The following is a 19,088-nucleotide window of genomic DNA, read 5'->3' on the forward strand; positions in this document are numbered from 1 at the left end:
CAGATTAACGCGTGAGTGCCTTCGTATTCAGATTTTGCAGTAGGCAACGTCCGAAATGATCCAGAGTTTCCACAAACAATGTACCAGGCCAGGAGCACCAACTATAATGGCATTGCGCTCCAGCAACACATCTTACTTTGTGAACAAATGTCACGTCAAGCTTGCCAGTTTATTTGAAACTCAAACTCACTTTAAGAAAAAAAACCAAAAACCGAGGTGCTTTTAATCAGACGGTTAATACTATTGTAATTATTTAAAGTCCCTCTATCACTGTTTTTTTTTGCCCTGATTAAATGATTGAATCTTGTCAGAGTATTCCCAAATATATTATCAAGATCAAGAAAAAAAAAAACTGGTCTCTGCATCGCTGAAACCGATGACGTAGTAAAAGGCAAGGATTTCGGCAGAAGGCGTTGGACTCAATGGAAAACAGCAGCCAAGACTCGTTGACTTTACCGTGCGACCGGTATGAATACGAAATTGAAAGGGGATCAGAGGAGGAAATAAGTCCCGAAGAACATGATTCCTGAGAGATTTTACCATACTTGTTCAAACTGGAGGCAGAAATTCACCATAAAATGGCGCAAGTGAGCAGGCGAGCGAGCAACAGGGAGAGACAGTGATAGCCACAGAAGCAACCGGACTCATTGTCATCGGATCTTGGGCGCCTGAATGGTAACTATTAGGAGTGGGAATCTCTTGGTACCTCACAATATGACACGATTTGTGACATAAAGCTTATGATAACGATGATCTGACGATATCGATACATTGGTCAGGAAATCATTGTGGGATATTCTACAAACAACTAATGAACGGTTAAAACAAGCTTCTGCTGTGAATTGGAATGAGTTTATCACATGTAGACGTCCAATCCAAGTGGGAGGGATGGCAGCGAATGTTCATTCGCTGCCACCCTCCCAGTTCAAACGGATTGAACGTCTATAGCTGTCAGTGGCAGCCAATGCCAGGCAATGAGGTAATTTTGGGCCATTTAAGGTCATTTACCTGTTGATTTTCAGTTACTTCCTGTTGATTTTGGGGTATTTTTTGGGTCACTTCCTGTTTATTTTGAGTTACAGAACAGGAAGTGACCTGGGAATCCCCCAAATGAATAGGCAGTGACTCAAACTCAACAGGAAATGACCTGTAAATTCCCTAAAATGAACTGCAAGTGACCTGTAAATGCCCTGAAAATCTGATAGAATGACTGTGAATGCTCTGGTTTCGAATGAACGAACATTCCCAGTCTAAATGGATTGGTCGTCGTGCACCGTCAATGCAGCCCTAGAGTTAACTGATACGCTATGATGGTGGAAGATTTTGGTAGCAACATGTTGTTTCATTTTTATTATTCTTTCGTTAGACATTGACACCTTTTTAAAATGATATCTCGATTCTTCGCAGGAGCATATCGATAACCTTTTGGGATACAAAGTATCACGATATATCACCATTTCGATATTTTGTCACACCCCTAGTAAATATCTTACATTTACACCTCTCGACTATATACAACAACATAGATAGCGATTGAAAAACTAAAAAAATTACCGTATTGGCCCGAATACAAGACTGTGTTTTTTGCATTGAAATAAGACTGAAAAAGAGGGGGTCGTCTTATATTCGCGGTCTAGACATTATACCCATTCACGACACTAGATGGTGCCAGATATCATTGAAGCGATGTTCTGTCATGACAGATCTCAGCTACTCTCTCCATTCACGACGCTAGATGGCGCCAGATATCATTGAAGCAATGTTCTATCATGACAAATCTCAGCTTCTCTTTTTAGTTTAACCAGTTTGCATTATTTTATTGCAATGTTTTTCCTTATTCAGATTTGTTTCAATACTACAGTTACAGTTAGACTTCACTTTGATGGTTAATGCCGTTATTGCAATGTTGTTGTTATCACAATAGAATGGTTTATTTACATTTCAAAAACCAGAAGCCATTCATTTACGAATTTGATTGCACTTTAGTTTACATATTTAAATATTCAGATATTAAGATTTGAATGAGGCAAAATAACATGCTTTTTCTCTCAAATATATTGTTATAATCATTTGTTTCGGCTGTACTGTAATTATTTTCTGTATAAAAATTCATTTGGTCTTCAAAAAGTCTTTTTTCAAAATTGAGTCTTGAAAAAGAGTGGGTCGTCTTAGAATCAGGGACGTCTTATATTCGGGCCAATACGGTATCTGAAAATATTAAAACCGGGATTTTTTACTGGCGCCGGGTCCAACAACGCTGGCTAAAGCCTTGTTGTTTTGATTCCAATGTCATTGTTAACAACTCTTCATTAGCAATGCATCATTTGTCATTTAATCATGCAGTCTTAAGCAAAATGTTTAGATCAAAACAGAATATTTACCGGCTCGACCACTCTATGCGCAATCTGACGGAATAAAATAGAGGCTTAGATCGGCGCTGTTCGTTTTGGAGCAGTTTCCTACACGACACGTATTAACCATCGTTCCATACACAACACACATTAATTATTTTTCTGATAAAAATGATTAAATTTCTTGGAAAAACAACGAAAACACTGGTCGCCATAGCAATAAAACTAAATAGATGAGGGCTCTAAACGTGAAAAAGCCTGCCTTTGAATACATCTGTTCCAGTTACTGACGCTGCCAACAGCGAAATGGGATTAAAATTGTGTTTTTTGGTTCATTTTACAAACAAAAGGACGACGAGTTGTGGCTCAGTCAAGTCCAATCTATCAAATTCAATAAAGGACCCCTAGGCATGATAGGCGGACTTTAATATACTATACACTGTAATCTTCCTCCAAATATCAACAATTTTCAAACAACTGTATCACTTCAACATAATTGACACAAATTCCTGCGTATGCACTTAGGCAACATCTTCAAACCTTTCTGAAACATCACAAAAACTGAAATAGGTGAGTTTATGTTCATACTATCAGAGTTTTATAACCTTTGAGAGCTGCAAAACAATTTGCATTGAAAAGATTCAGGTTTTTTTTTTTTTCCAGGTTTTAGTTGGACAGTTTTGCTTGCCTCTGCAAACAATTGGATTGTCACTAACATGTTGCTTACTAAATCCAATTTTAATATCTAATATTTAAATATAAACTTTTTGGCTGTTTATAAGTGAGTGTGGCAGGTAGCAAGAATATATTTCGACCTTACCTGGCCATTGGCGAGTGGGTGTGTCGGAAGCACAAAGTAGGCAGGTACATGCTTATTAAAAGTTCACAGATTTTGACCGATGTGATGCATTAGAAAGTGTGAAAGTTTTACATAAGGTCACCTTTAAGTGGCTTTATGTAAAATGTAGTTTACCCTCAGAGACTTTCTTAGGCGAAAGATTTCCACGCTTCAGTGTAGAGGACAGCATTGACATCATTGCATTTTGTTGAAGTGCTTATGATTGAGGGAAGGCTATATGATCATGTATTAATCTTAAAGTGTGTCATGATCAGAGGTGGGTAGTAACGCGTTACATGCGCACTGTTACATTTACTTGAGTAACTTTTTGAGAAAAATGTACTTTTAAGACTAGGGTTATGAAGCCATACTTTTACTTACTTGAGTAGCTTTGTAAAGAAACAATGCTACTCTTACTCTGCTACTTTAGGCTGCACAAGAGTCTTTACATTTTTTTCCCCATTTATTCTACGTATTAGATTTATTTTTTTCCCCCAGTGATGCCATGAGTAGCTCTGCCAATTTCACCAATTTTTATGAGACGTCACAACAATAATCACATGTAGAGGTGGGAATCTTTGGCCACCTTTCATCATTTAAAGATAGATTCAAGTCAAGATTTTGCCGATTTAGGGGTATTTTAGATAAAAAATGATTAGGTTCGCTACAACAGAGCCGCCTAGAAAAGTATACTGCTTTAAGATGGCGGCTGTTTACTTGCGCCGGCAAGTCTGTCATTTCGCATCTAGTTGTTTGTAATTGTTCTAACGCTGTCGTCGTCTGTCAATCTAGTTCTACATATATGCGATATCTACCATAGCCTTATGTTGCTGTATGTTTGTAGCAACTAGCAACTGGGCGCTGTTTGTGTCAGCTGTCGGCCGCAGTCAGGTATTATTGGTTTTTTTGTTTTTGTTTTGTTTTTTAATATAGCGGCATGAGTTGAACATGATATTTACTCTGTTCCTCATTTCGTTCCGAAGACCGCGCTGACTGTGTTTTATTTCTGCGTTATCTGGTATAATTCAATTATCGAAATTTGGATGTTTGTGAATCGTTCTCGAATCTTCTACGGCCGAATCGCGAATAATCTAAGAATCGGAAAATTCGCACGCCTCTAATCACATGACTCCATTATACCAATCAGACGCAAGCTTGCCGTTCTATGATCACGGCAGCCTGTTCATTCATGTGGCGTCTTTAAAGCACTGTAAAAAATGTGTTTGATATAGAGCGCCGCCCACGACATGACTCGAAAGGCGGATTTTAACCTCACTCCCAGTTTTTATTTGGCACTGATTGACCACGGAAAACTGGAAATATGTTCCTATTAATTTCATAATAGGAACTATGAAGGAACTGTTCACTATTTAAACTAGGAACTGTTTTCTCCACTAGAGGGCACTCATGCTCTTTGGACGAATAATGCTTCATTTCTGTTTTTTTTTTCCCTCTGGCCAGAAATCAATGATTTTATTTTATTTTTTTCCCTTTGGCCAAATGTAGTTTTGTAATGGGTTATTGTACAGTATCATTATAACAACAGTTCATATAGATAACTTGGCTGAGAGAAAAAAAAAAGTTTAAAAAAAAAAAAATCTAACAAAAATGTAAGCAGTTACTCACAATGTTACCCATTACTCTTTTCACCAAGTACTTTTTTACTTATATTTGAGTACATTTTTGGATGACTACTTAACCTTTTACTTGAGTCATATTATTTTGAAGTAACTGTACTCTTACTTGAGTAAAATTTTTGGCAACTCTACCCACCTCTGGTCATGACCTGTTCCTGACTGATGTAAATGGTGGTGAAGAAATATGTAAGGAAACTGTGTAAGCACACAGGCTCTTCTTACATATGCGGTTAAAACATTGTTTTGAAGTTCAATGTTACTGATATATTGAAATTTTCTTTTTACATCACTAACTTTGACTTTCCTTTTTTTTTTTTTTTTTTGAACATTCATTTCAGGAATATTTTTTCAGACGGAAAAGGCAAACTGGAGGACGAGCTGTCCAACGCCCTGACGGAGACTCCCGCCGAGCACAACAGTGTCATACAGACAAAAGCCGCGCAGAGCATAGCATGAACAGACAAACAAACGGAAAAACTCATCTTAAACATTGTGCAGCTGCCGGAATTTTCATTTCCAGTGCCCTTAAGTACACACATTCAAACACAACACAAACCTTCAACCGAGGAGTTTCTCTTGCAGTCATCAGATTTTTATTTTTTTAATTTTATTTAACAGGACTATGAATCAAAACTCACCTGAGCATTCGATTATCATGAGAACTAAAAGACATCCTCTGTGATCCTCATTTCGTCTTGTGTGTGTGATGTCCTTTTACTTTCTTGTTAGCTTGTCCGTGCATGTTTGGCCTGCAGATGGTTGCTAAAAGCTTTATAGTTTTCTTCTCACAAATTCGACCCTCCAACCACCCACACACGAACGGATCTCGCCCCTTTGGCGACCGTCAGTGGCCTCATCAGTGTTTGTGAAAATGACACACAAAAAACCCCTACCAGGAGTGATCTCGTGCTCTAAATACATTTCATTCGGGTTGTTCCTTCCTTGCACGAAGCAAAAAAAAAAAAAACCCAAGAAATGTTTTTGTACTATTTAGGAACACCAAAATCTTCCATCCCTGCCTGCAAGCTTGTGCACTGTGCCTGTGTGTGTGCGCGCGTCTGTAGAACGTCCTGTCATCGGTTTCTATGATAATCTGCTTTGTCGTGAGAGATCTAGCGTCTTGTTTATATAAATATGTATAAATATTATACTGTATATTAAAATGTACTTTTATTGTTAGAAGAAAGATGTGCTTAATGGACTAACGTGATCATGATAATAACAGGTGTGGTGTTAATAAAGTCTCACACAAATGCAGCGCTATGTATACAGTATCAAGTTGTATCAGTGGTTCTCGTAAAGGAAAGGCATGAATTCATAACTACTAACAAGCAGGCACGCCGTTTGGGATGTAAATCGCTCATTTTCAGTTCATGGGTGTCGTTTCCAGTTTTTTTTTTTGCCCTCAAGTGTTCTGTAGTGATCGCCCCCCCCCCCCCACCTCAGTTCTTGTCTTTTGTACAAACTGCTGTCAGGAAGCAGGGTGGTCACTTGCTCTTTTGTAAGACAACAAATACATTTTGAAGACAACTGAAAGGACTGTATTCTTTCAAATATGAACTGTAAACTCTGACTTTTAGGAAATCAATTGCCAACCAAAACAAGCAGCATCTACCAAGCTGGCAGCCACTTCCTAATAAAAATCATTCCAGAAATGGCCTCACTTTCAAATAAATTTTGTGGAAACACAGCACATTTGAACTTTCTCTTTACGGACCACCTTGCTCCCTCATTCCCATCTTCCGGGATTTAAAAAAACTGCTGTGTACAGTCTTGAGTGCTAACCCATTTTCAAATAAAATCATGGTTTCTCAATCTCATTTGGTGCTTGCCCATTTTGTATTATAGCCCTTTCTGGGAGTGGGGGCATTGACGTAATGGCACATTATGACCACCAGACGGAGGCAAAGGCACTCGCTGAAAGGCTGCATACTCCATGTTTTGCTTGGTCATGGATAGACTCGCTGTTTCGCACGCACACTGTGCAAACAGGTTGTACTGCCAGTAAATACTGTGATGTACTTTTATACATAGTAAACACCTGTTGCATAATGTTTGTTTGTTGCAAAAAAAAAAAAAAAAAAAAAAAAGGAAATCGCTCCAGAATCTGATATCATAGAAGTGCATTTGGGCTAGACTTTGAATGTTTCTGTAATGAGTCACGGAACAGCAAACTGGGGCTGACCGGACTTGACACGCAGGGTCAGTCAATATCTCTTGGTCTGTCTGTCCCCATTAAGTAAGGCAGTTGGACAAATTAAATTAAGACAAATCATACAAATACTTCATGCTTGTTGTTTGGGTTGTGACACAAGTCGGACACTCACAATACGAGCTTGCTCTGGCAGCAGACGAGACAAGTTAGCGGCAGCGTGACACGGCTTTGGCGGAAGTCCTTGAATGGTACTTTCAAAGTTAATTACGTGTATTTATGGCTACCTAAAATAATGAAAAATTCAATGTTGACACAATTTTTTGATAATGTATACTAGGGGATACACTCCATTACACAATATAATGAATTAGAGGCTTTATAAATAATTAATATTGAGCAATCGAAATATATATTTGTCTTAAAAAGCTGCCTTTTAAAAAATGACAAATGACTCAAAAAGTCTGGTCTGGGGAATGTAATTGCATTTCAGTTCAGAATAGGAAATTTATCTCTGCAAAAATCTGACGATTTTAAAAGTGCCGTTTCAGGAGTTTTTTGAAGAACAGTACATTTAAATGGTCTGAAGAAAATGGGGAACATCAAGGTGCACATCATTCTGGTAGAAGAATCAGAAAAAATGGTTATTCGAGAGAACTATGTAAATGGGGTTGTTATTTGTATTTAATGCATTAAAGACCCTCCCCCAATTGTTTATTATTATAATTTTTTTAAATATATAATTTTAAAACTGACTAAAACTACGATTTACACACATTTTAATTTCCTTATTAGAAAGCAGTCTTTCTAAAACTGTTTATTGATTAAAAAAAACAAAAAAAAAAAACTTATTGGATGCCGCTGACGATGATAGACATCTAATCCACTTGAACTGCGAGTGCTGGCAGTGAATTCGCTATTAGCCCTCCTAGTACAAGTAGATCGGACATCAAATAGTGACAAACTCATTTAAATTCACCACAGAAAGAAAGGAGCCACACGATAGGACATATTATTATCGTTAGTGGCATTCAAGAGTTAACATTCAATTTCTATAGGAAGCAAGTGACTAAACATTTTTAGTACATTTGGCACTGCTGATTTGTCATAATAATGAAATGTCAAAACTGCAATTTGGATCACTTTAGAAAAAAAAAAGTTTGACTCCCATATGCAATTATAGTATGTGATTTAACCAATTAATTAAAGGTTTGCATTGTTATCGGGCAGTAATTAATTTTTTTAATTAATCACGTTAAAATATTTGACGCATTTAACGCACATTCCCCGCTCAAACAGATTAAAATGACAGCACAGTGTAATGTCCACTTGTTACTTGTGTTTTTTGGTGTTTTGTTGCCCTCTGCTGGCGCTTCGGTGCGATTGATTTTATGGGTTTCAGCACCCATGAGCATTGTGTAATTATTGACATCGACAATGGCGGGCACCTAGTTTATTTTTTGATTGAAAATTTTACAAAATTTATTAACACGAAAACATTTAAGAGGGGTTTTAACCCCTTAATGCCTGAATTTTTTTTCCAATAATAAAAAAAATAATTGGGGTGTGTTTTTACTTTCAAATAGATGCTAAATTAAATTGAAAGTGTTAATTTGAATAAAGCCCATAAAATAGTCATACATTTAGGTATGATGCCGATTAGCGACAACAGGCAATAAAGGAAAACAAATGGCAAAAAAGGCACATACCCATCTCAGGTCTGAACACACTTTTATCGCAACATCTTTTTTCACTGCTTGTGAAATTCTGAAAAACAATTATTGTTTTTGTTTAAACACAGATGTACATCACATTTTTAATCAGACTAGAAGACATATGATGTAGATAAATAAATAAAAGATGATTTTTATCATAACAGACAGGGCACTGGCAAATGTGCTGGCAACAATCACCCCTCTATTGTCAAACCATTTGACTGCTCTTATGCAGACATTGTCCACAAGAGCCTCTTGCTCTTCAAATGTCCCTCTTCGCTTCTTCTTCATCTATGAGTCTGCACTGAAACAGCACCCACGCAGGCGATTGTGCTGCACGGTCCCAAGTGCAGGTATGCCCTTTTTTGCAAGAGCAACAAACAGATCTACAGATGAGAACCAGTTATCAAAGAACAGCAGGATGAATGACTTGTGCAAGCTTGAGCACAATGTTACCACTGGCTCCTATGTCTGGTTGGCCTGGTACCGGATCTATTTTCCCTGTGAATATGTCAAATGAGTGCACCAGACCTCTTATGTCGCACAGTACAAAAATCTTGTATCCCAATTTGTATGGCTTTTTTTTTTATATATTGCTTTAGGCTCGATCTGCCCTTGATGTAGCTCTTGAAGGTCTTGCAGGTGCAGCACTGGTGGTTGGAGGTGGATGAGGCGGATCATCATCATCTTCCTCACTGCTGCTAATGTCCACTGTAGAGTCATTGCTGCTGCTTTCATCACCTGGTGCAGAAAATAATAAATCACTTTAGGAAACACCAAACATTTTTATCTTTTCAGTGTGTTCACGTAGTTACATCCATAGATGTCAAACAAGCTCAAACTTGACACAAAATCACCTTCACTTGCTTTATTAGGATTGTACTCCTCATCGCTGCCCTCACTCTCACTGAGAGCACTCTCAACAGGAGGTGGTTTGGCCCGGTGTGCTAGCTTTGCGTAAAAAGCTGCTGCATTCATTTGTATTTCTGCAGAAAAATAAGGTAAAGAAATTACTGTTATAATTTCAAAACAAAATGTGTTGAAAACCATCAACATACATACATTTGCTTCTGTTTGGTAGTTATCAGCTCATGCTGTGTTCATTTTTCATTATATAGAAATAAGAAAAATAAATCAATAGCAATGACATTGTTTATGCAACACGTTATGTTTATTATGTCTACAGATGACAACAAGTGTGGCAATGTCTGAATAAAACGTGTCTAAAAGTGGAACGACATGGAGGCACCCGTGTGCACCATTGCATATAAAGGATGCGTTCATTTATTTGTTCTACAGAAAAATAGTAACCACAAATGCCCTTTTTTATGCAACACATTACTTTTGTAATGTTTACAGATGATAACGAGAGTGATAGTTTATAGATAAAACGCGTGCGAGTGTTGCAAACCTTCGACAAACAACGCATTTACGTTTGCGGGGTGGCGGGGGAGGGGGGAGGTGCTTTTCCGATGATGCCGGCTGTAGCGATAGCGCTACAAACCAAAATCGTCATAGAGCTTCAAAAATACTCATCATAGAAACTCTATCTCATCGTGTTAGCAACACAAGTACACAATAAGACGGTACATATTTTTTTATTTTAGCTGACTTACCTTGAATTGAATGAATTAGTCAAGTTGGTGCGCAGGACTTCGACGTGGCTTTCATCTTGAATATCACGGTCCGGAAAAGGAAGCGGTGTTGTCTCTGGTCGGACACGACTGAAACTAATGCTTGAAAAAGGTTCCTAGGCATGTGTTTGACATTAATGTACCGGCAGTGAACAAAGGCAGACGATATTTTGGCCGCTTTCAAAGCGGGAACGGTATGATGCCGAATCGCGACATTCGGCGTTAAGGGGTTAATAAAAAAAAATCTATAACTTGTACTAACATTTATCTTTTAAGAACTACAAGTCTTTCTATCCATGGATTGCTTTAACTGAATGTTAATAATGTTAATGCTATCTTGTTGATTTATTGTTATAATAAACAAATACAGTACTTATATACCGTATGTTGAATGTATATATCCGTCTTGTGTCTTATCTTTCCATTCCAACAATAATTTACAGTAAAATATGGCATAGTTAATAGATGGTTTGAATTGCGATTAATTACGATTAATTAATTTTAAAGCTGTAATTAACTCGGTTAAAATTTTTAATCGTTTAACAGCCCTAATAATAACACGTAAAACACATCTTGGTCCTTTCCATTACCACCTCGAAAGCCTACGCCTTTACTTTGACAGCCCTACGCGGAAGCGCTCTTCGTGTTTACTGCGACTTGACTTGTGTACTTGGAAGCGGGAGCGAGTTTTTGGAGCGGGCACTGTGAAATGTGGATAATCAGGATAATCAGCGGCCAGCAGCAGCAGCAGCATAGGCGGAGACAAGAACGGTAAGACAAGCACTTTACAACAACTCCTTCACTATTTATTACAGATTTAGCATTTAAAACGGGATGACATGCTTTCCTTTTGGGAGGAGGGTGTCTTCTTATCGCCACGATTGGTTACAAGTTTTCCTGAAACTGATTTTTGCTGGTAAAAACTACAACTCGAGTTATGCTCTTTTTTTTTTATTTTATTTTTTTAAACACGCTGTGATGCTCTTTATGTGAATCGCTTGTATGCACTTGACGCGCTCAGACATCCATCGGATGGTGACACGCACGGCCAATAAATAAAAAGCATTATCTTCTCAGATAAATCCACCCACACCCACAAGCACACGCATTTATGTGCATTGTCAATGCATGGCGGCGCACCGTTTCCACGCGTTCATCCATCTTAATAGTTTGATAACTTATTGATCGGCCGGCTTAATTGTCTGGAGCGCCTCTAATTACGAACGTGCGCTGCTTTAATGGACTAATCAGCTTTTGTCTACCTGTTGAGGGGCGTCTGCGTGCGTGCGCCCGTGTGCGTGCGTAGCTTGATAAATGGCCACGGTCACCTCTCTCAGTATGCAGACGTTATTACAGCGACGTGGCCGCTCGCAGACTAATCACCACCGCAACAAGCAAACTGTTGCTGCACGCGCGCCTCTAATCGACCTGTTGTCTGTTCGCTCATGACTTAATACCACCTCAAAAAAGGACAAAACTCACCTCAAATTTTCACACTTACCAGAGTGACTTCTAAAGAGTGAAGATAATCGGGTCTCGCTGAAGCAACTTGCCTCCCTGGCAATATAAAGGGATAGAAAAAAAAAACATGTCCATTGTGAACCCCAGCGGAAAGTATGAGTGGGAACCTCTTGGTACCTCATACGATACGATTTGCGATACAAAGCTCACGATAACGATAATCTTACGATATGGCGATACAACGATTATCGATACATTGCTCAGGAAATCATTCTAGGATATTCTAAAAACAACTAATAAACAGAAAAACAAGCTTCTGTTGTGAATTAGAATGAGTTTATCGCTAGTAGATGTCCAATCCGTTTGAAGTGGGAGGGATGGCAGCGAATGAACATTTGTTCATTCGCTGCCATCCCTCCCACTTCAAACAGATTGAACGTCTATGGCCGTCAGTGGCAGCCAGCGCCAGGCAATGAGGTAATTTTTGTCCATTTAAGGTCATTTACCTGTTGATTTTCAGTTACTTCCTGTTGATTTTGGGGTACCCAAATGAATAGGCAGTGACTCAAACTCAACAGGAAATGACCCGTAAATGCCCTAAAATGAACAGCAAGTGCCCTGAAAGTAAATAAGTAAGTAAAGAAAGTAAATGCCCTGAAAATCGGACAGAATGACTGTGAATGCTCTGGTTTCGAATGAACGAACGTTCCCAGTCTGAATGGAATGGGGCGTCGAGCACCGTCAATGCAGCCTTAGAGTTAACTCAGACAGTATTATGATGGACGATTTTGGTAGCAACTTGGTGGTTCCTTTTTAATTTTTTTTTTTAGATATTGACATCTTTTTAAAACAATATATCGATTCTTGGCAGGAGCATATCGATAACCTTTTGGGAAACAAAGTATCACGATATATCACCATTTCAATATTTTGTCACACGCCTATCGGAAAGGGTTCAATAAAATGAAGACACAGAATTTAATTCCCCGACGTGTAATAGTGGAGAAAAATGTAAATAAAAGCCGACATTTCCAGGAAGTTAGCGAAATGGACAGAGTCTCAGACGAAGAAAGGAGAAAGACAGCGACACTTTGAGCAGGCACATAAATTATATACTGTGTGCGTGTTTTCTTCGGTACTTTTTACCTGTTTCAAGTGTATTAGCATCTAAGCGTGTGCCTGATGTCACATTCACTTCCACAATGGCTGCGTTTGTAAACGGTGACATTTTTGGTTTAAACATTACATGTTCCATTTTCGGAGAAGAAATGCGTACATGCATACTCAAACATAACCACCGTATGTCAAATGAAAGCCGTTGATTCTCGGTGTTTTCCAGTGGCGGTTCTAAGATTTTTCGAAAAAGGGGCCAAAAAGGGGTCACATGTAATGTATGTATAAAAAATGTATAAGGTGGAAAACACTCAGGTGACTTGAAGTTCTGCTCTGAGACCCCCAATTTAGCCAATTTTCAAAATTGTCTGATATGCATGTGTGATACATCATTGAAAAGCTTAAAATCTCAATTTTCTGGGGAAATAAAAATTTTGAACAGGAGGGCATTTTAAAAAAAAAAAATGTCTTTTAAACAGCAAAACCCTATTTGGAGGTGAGCGCACACGAGAGCAGAATTACAGACGCCATGGCTTTAACGAGATATTATCGCGTACTTACCTTGTTTCGATCCAAAAACCCCATGTATCATGTATCACTGAGTGTCAAGACACAGCTGTGAATGGCCACAGCTGGATTTTGGGGGGATTTTATGGGTGAAACAAGGTAATATAACAAGGGTCGCGATGCAGAAATCGCAGACTTTGAGGAGTGGTCGAAATTTTCTTTTTCATATATTTACCCTTTTAAACATTTTTTTTTTCCAATTGTTCTTTTTTGGATCGATTATTTATCATCTAACATATCGGAGAAAAGGTGACAGTAACAAAAAAAAAAAAAAAAAAAATACAATTAAGCAATAGTTATGAGGTAGATATCCGTGACTTTTTTACAGATGCCATTTTTTTTCATTGTGATGTAATTTGTTTAAAAGTTTAAAAAATGCGAGTGAATAATTTTTTAAAGTCGTTTTGTTTTTTTAATGAAATATTCGACATCAATTAATGATTCTGAGCTAAAAATGACAGACATTTTGAATGATAAATATAATTAATTACTTTCGTTTTATGGGTGGGTTGAAACAAAGCGGTTGGGCGACGTCTGTAAGCAGGGGTTTTCAAGGTAAAAAGGTCAAATTAAAAATAGTTCGAGGGCTTAATTCGCCATGAAACTGCTATGGCAGCATATAGACATATTGTTCTATCAAACACAACAGTTGTTTCTGCTTAAAATACAGCAATTTATTTTAAAGAGGAGTGCAAGAGCAGAAACTGTTTTTCCAGTCTTGTCTGTATTTTCCGCCATAAACATTTTTGCATGACACCGTCAAGCAAAGATGAATCATTAAAGTTTGTATTAATTCGTATTTCATACAGATCCAAAAGCATTCATATTTAAAATACTCTAGAAACATCTCAGTCTCTCTCACTTCAGAAAAGAAAGATTCGCCAATTACTATGTTTTGTGTTAAAATGCCTGACAAATTAATCCAAATCCAATAATTTGGGTCATCAAGATTCTATGCCAGGTGACTCAGACGTGTATCACCCATTGTTGTCCTTAAGCGGTTCTTACTAAGTGCTAGGACTGAAAACCTTCTTTCACAAGATGCATTACTTAAGGCCTGGGTGTCAATACTACACTTTTCCCAAGCCGAGTACAAGGAAAATTAAGCAGGTGAACAAGATATTTACCAATAAAAACCAACAGTGAAAGCAGTGCCTTCAGATGGGTGTTGCACACTCTTGTCCAGTAGGTGGGGCTATGCACCTGATAGTTGCTTGCAATCCACCATTAAGCTAAATTATGGAGTTGTTTGAGCTTGTTAAGCTTCCGTTTACAGTGAAGTATATATTTACTGCATGTTTTTTTTTTTCATTCTGCACAGTTTTAAATAAATTGAGCAGTAAATGAATTTTCTGGTTCTTATATCCGAATATTGGCTCAGATAGAAATACTGTATGGGAATAAATACTTTTACTTTTAACTTAACTAAACCCTAAAATATAAAGCAAGTACTTTTGTACTTCTACTTGAGTATTTTTTCTGAGATACTTGTACTTTTACTTAAGTATTTTCCCCCTACATCTGTACTTGAATTAAAAAACAAACAAAAATAGTGAGTATTTTATCCATCAGTGCGATATCTTATCGCTAGTTAATCAAACAAATTTCATTAATATTGCAAACTAATGCAGGCGTTTAGAAGCTCGTAGTTTTAAAATAACAGCCTGTCAGTTTAATACAGATTTAATGAATGAATGAATGAATTCACAGACGGTATGATCATCCCATTTAATCACCGCTGACACGAATGCAAACCGAACGGTAAAATTGCTTTGGTAATGAAATCAAATCCTTTGTGGTTCTGCTTCTTCCCCAATTCACATGTTCAGACAATGGAACCGCACTGCCACCAGTAGTTAAGGGTTGGAATTGCATAAGTGATAATTGAACCCTCCGGTTGTTCCTCTCACCAGCTGATTGACAGAACAGGAGCATTTCAGGGGCCCTTCAAATTAGAGGTGGGGTCATTGCCCCTGGAGCCCTGGCCCTAAAACGGCCAGTGGTGTCTACTGCTTTAAGTCATTTAAGGTAGAAATATCAGGTAAACATTGTGACAGTGAGATGTGTTTAATAAATCTGTGTTGTGGGCTGTGGACTTTTGTTGCCAGGGGTTTAGATAATAATGGCTATATTTTGAGTTATTTTGAGGGAAAAATAAATTAACTCTATTATATAAGCTGCACACAGTCTACTTTTCGTTGTGTCATTTTGTCAGTGTTGTCCCACGAAAAGATATACTTAAATATCTGCAGAAATGCAAGGGGTGTACTCACTTTTGTGATACACTGTATGCTATAGAGCAAGAGATCTGTGATTATTGATGAATATACCGTTGTGTGTTTTGTGTTGTGTTGTGTCGGTCTTTGAAGTACACTCCCTACAATAAAAATAGTCAGCACTCACATTTGTTAGGCTCTCATAAATTCATTGCCAGTCATTGATAACAATAGACATCCAATTCATTTGAAATGTGAGGACTAATTGTGAATATTATATTTAAAGTAACACTGATGGCGTTGTATGATGGCGTTGCGATAATTCGCTGCCAGCTACTTCTAGTCAAAATGGATTGGACGTAAAGTGCCATCAAAGGCAGCCAATGAGTTCAAATGTATTTCTTCCTCTGTGCTGCCACTAATGATCCTCACCCTTCACTTTTATTCTTCCCCAAAGCTCACACTACTCCAGCTGAAGGAGGCCCAACGCCTGATGTGTGGCCGCAGCGAAGGCCCGAGCGGGTTCTGAGGAAACATGGGCGTGCTCCAGCTCCACAACCCAGCTCATCCCGACACGTTGCTACAGCGGGCCAACCAGATGCGTTTGGCAGGTACCTTGTGCGACGTTATCATCACGGTGGATGGCCATGAGTTCCCAGCACACCGCACCGTCCTTGCGTGCACCAGCAAGATGTTCGAGATCCTTTTCCACCGCAGCAGCCTCCGTTACGCCCTGGACTTTCTGTCACCCAAAACCTTCCAGCAGATTCTGGAGTACGCATACACCGCCTCACTGCAGGCCACAGCCGAAGACTTGGATGACCTGCTATACGCGGCGGAGATCCTGGAGATCGAGTTTTTGGAGGAGCAGTGTCTGAAGGTGCTGGAGACCATCCAGGCCGAGGAGAGCGAGGACACGCTGGTGCGGAAGCACGTTGGCGGAGACCACACCAACCTCGGTCGGGCCAGACATTGGCGGCACCTGATGTCCAAGAAGAATTCCATCCAGGCCGGACCCCCACGCACTACTCCTACTGCTCTGCATCACCTCGCGTTGTATCATATGACAGACAGGAGTCCGTCTGGGACAGACCTAAATGTACCTCCTGAACTGAGTCCCAAGCTGGACATGAACATGGAAATTTCCCAGCAGCTGGAGCAGGGTAGTGCAGAGGCGCCCACCTTGGAACCTGTTGACGGTATCAAGTTGGAAAGCATGCAGGTGGATGAAGCGGACTGTTGTGAGGGGCGCTCGTCCGGAAGCTGCGCTTCAGATCCGAGCCGGGACGAGGGCCCAGGGACGCCTTTGAGAAGCAGCGTAATAACAAGCACCCGGGAGCTGCACACCAGCCCCGATGAAAGCGTGGTGGGGAGCTCTCTGGACTGTTTCCCCGGCATACCCGAGAAGCACCTAGCATCCATTTATTCAGTTGCCCCCAAACACGCGGGGGAGGCAATGACCCACGTGTCTTTGGCCCCAACCCTGGGGGTTCCGCTGGACCCACGAGCCTACAGCGGCCTCTTGCACCAGGGCCTTCTGCACCGGGAGCTCCTTAGCAGACTTGGTCAGTTTGCAGTGGGCATAAGGCACGAGGGGTCCATTCAGGGGCCGCAGTGTTGTGGCGAGTGCGGTCTGCAGCTCCACAGTCGGCAGGCCATGGAGCAGCACAGGTAACCCCAGCACATACCTCATCAGCACTCACACAAACCTATGCTTTTGCCAAAACAAGCCTTCCCTTAAAAAAGGGAACAAAATTCATGTACAAACTATTTTACAAGTCAATTATATACTTTTGTCAAGTTAACCTAAGAATTAATCAAGACTGTTTATAGCACAGCCTCATTCATATTGCAAGGCCAATGGTTTGTTACCATGATGATGACCAAGTGTAGTTTGGAACGAAACAAGCAGCTTCCGCTAGCCCCGAATGTGAAGGGAATTAAACGAGTCTTAAATGACAAAAGAACAATTGGTATTTTGACTGGCATTATTACTGCTTTGACTTTCTATCCTCATTTACCGACTGGTGATGCAGCACCAGGAGCAACGTGGGTTGAAGTATCTTGCTCAAGGATACTTATACAAAGTCATCAGGGCAGAGAATCGAACCCACAACCTCTGGGGTGGGAATACTGTACCACTGTGCCACACCGTCCCATTCATTGCATTTTGATTCAAAAATTTTCTGGCAATTGACAGTTAAAGCAATAGACAACACCTAATATTGATGAACCCTCATGTGAAAGACAAGATAGTGTTTTTTTTTGTGCAAATCGCATATTTCTTAGACCTCTGATAACAGAAAAAAATATGTTTAAAAACAAAAGATGACACTTCTTATAAGTGCAGGCCTTTTTTGACTGATGTGATGTCAGTCAAGCCACACATGCATAGCACATAAACACTGATACACTTAAAACCGGAAAAAATTTGCTAAGGAAATCGGCACACACTCTTTATAGTTTCTGTACTTGTTCAGTCAGTAGTTGTCTTTCTCCTTTCACCGTCTGAGAACCAGACAAGCCCTACTACATCACTGAGTCCATTAAAGCTTTAGTACATCTTTTGATCCACGGAGGGTGCCATGCACGCAATGGAGGCTCGGCGTGATGACGTAGATTGTCACTGTCACTAGACTAGACGAACACTACTGGGTTATTCCAATTCCTTCTACACGGCCAGATGTCCAACACATGCTCGGTTAAAACTGGCGAGTACTTACTATTTGTGTTTTTATTGAGACTTTTTTACCTTTTCATTGTCTCAAAATACTTTTTGCATGTGTTTCCCTCTCATACTCTTAAGCATTATGTTTTCTTGTGGTAGCTTTAAAGCAAATTGTTGATCTGTTGACCACATTAGTCAAGAAGCATATTTAAACCACCCTTATTTGATATTACTAGTACTTCTAAGTATTTTCTTAAGGCATCTTTAGTATGTTCTGCCTGAATGCATCTATACAAAACAAGCTGAAAGCGCATAGTGGTACTTTGGGTGTCAAATTCGCCTCTTGTGGGACGTTTCGCCGTTGTAGCACATTTTGGCAGAACACCATGGTTTTTTTCCTACTCTCGTCTCGTCTCATCCCGTCCTTCCTGTTCATTTTGCTTTTGCTGCTCGTTTGTGAAATAGCTATAGTGCTGTCATGCTCATTATTATTCCTCTCTCGTTTAAATTGAAAGGGTTGAACAGATGACATGTTTATGTCAGACTCTGGAAGCCCGGCAGCGTAACCATGTGACGTCACCGCCCTGTGACGTCAACAATGACGACATACTAGTTAAACTAATATTACAAATTGTATAAAAACGAAAACATCAAGAGGGGTTTCAATATAAAATTATTTTAACTCCAAATAACGTTTTTCTTTTAAAAACTACAAATTCTGTCTTTTCACTTCATT

General features: G+C 39.4%; 2 protein-coding genes and 1 long non-coding RNA gene across 8 annotated transcripts in view; 2 read left to right on the forward strand and 1 right to left on the reverse strand.

Annotated features, from left to right (window-relative positions):
- The window catches only part of ncam1b (neural cell adhesion molecule 1b), a 109,112-nt gene extending 103,289 nt beyond the window's left edge, over positions 1–5,823 (forward strand). For all 5 annotated transcript variants that reach the window (XM_057839192.1, XM_057839188.1, XM_057839190.1 and 2 more), the window contains one exon: positions 5,165–5,823. Coding sequence is in view for 4 of the 5 variants with exons in the window: in XM_057839188.1 (XP_057695171.1) it covers positions 5,165–5,282 (118 nt within the window). In the remaining variant the exon portion in view is untranslated. The remainder of the gene's footprint in view (positions 1–5,164) is intronic.
- Positions 5,824–8,692: 2,869 nt separating this feature from the next.
- LOC130917617 (uncharacterized) lies at positions 8,693–10,565 on the reverse strand. The gene is made up of 3 exons (XR_009063498.1): positions 10,310–10,565; positions 9,551–9,679; positions 8,693–9,434 (listed from the first exon to the last, which is right to left on the reverse strand). It is a non-coding gene; the product is annotated as an uncharacterized LOC130917617 (long non-coding RNA).
- Positions 10,566–10,969: 404 nt separating this feature from the next.
- Positions 10,970–19,088, forward strand: part of LOC130917611 (zinc finger and BTB domain-containing protein 16-A-like) — an 81,089-nt gene continuing 72,970 nt past the window's right edge. For both annotated transcript variants that reach the window (XM_057839204.1, XM_057839205.1), the window contains exons 1-2: positions 10,970–11,098; positions 16,142–17,355. In XM_057839204.1, the coding sequence (XP_057695187.1) occupies positions 16,220–17,355 (1,136 nt within the window). In that variant the 5' untranslated portion in view covers positions 10,970–11,098; positions 16,142–16,219. The remainder of the gene's footprint in view (positions 11,099–16,141; positions 17,356–19,088) is intronic.

The sequence above is a fragment of the Corythoichthys intestinalis genome, chromosome 6, assembly GCF_030265065.1.
Source record: "Corythoichthys intestinalis isolate RoL2023-P3 chromosome 6, ASM3026506v1, whole genome shotgun sequence".
NCBI classification, from domain to species: domain Eukaryota; kingdom Metazoa; phylum Chordata; class Actinopteri; order Syngnathiformes; family Syngnathidae; genus Corythoichthys; species Corythoichthys intestinalis.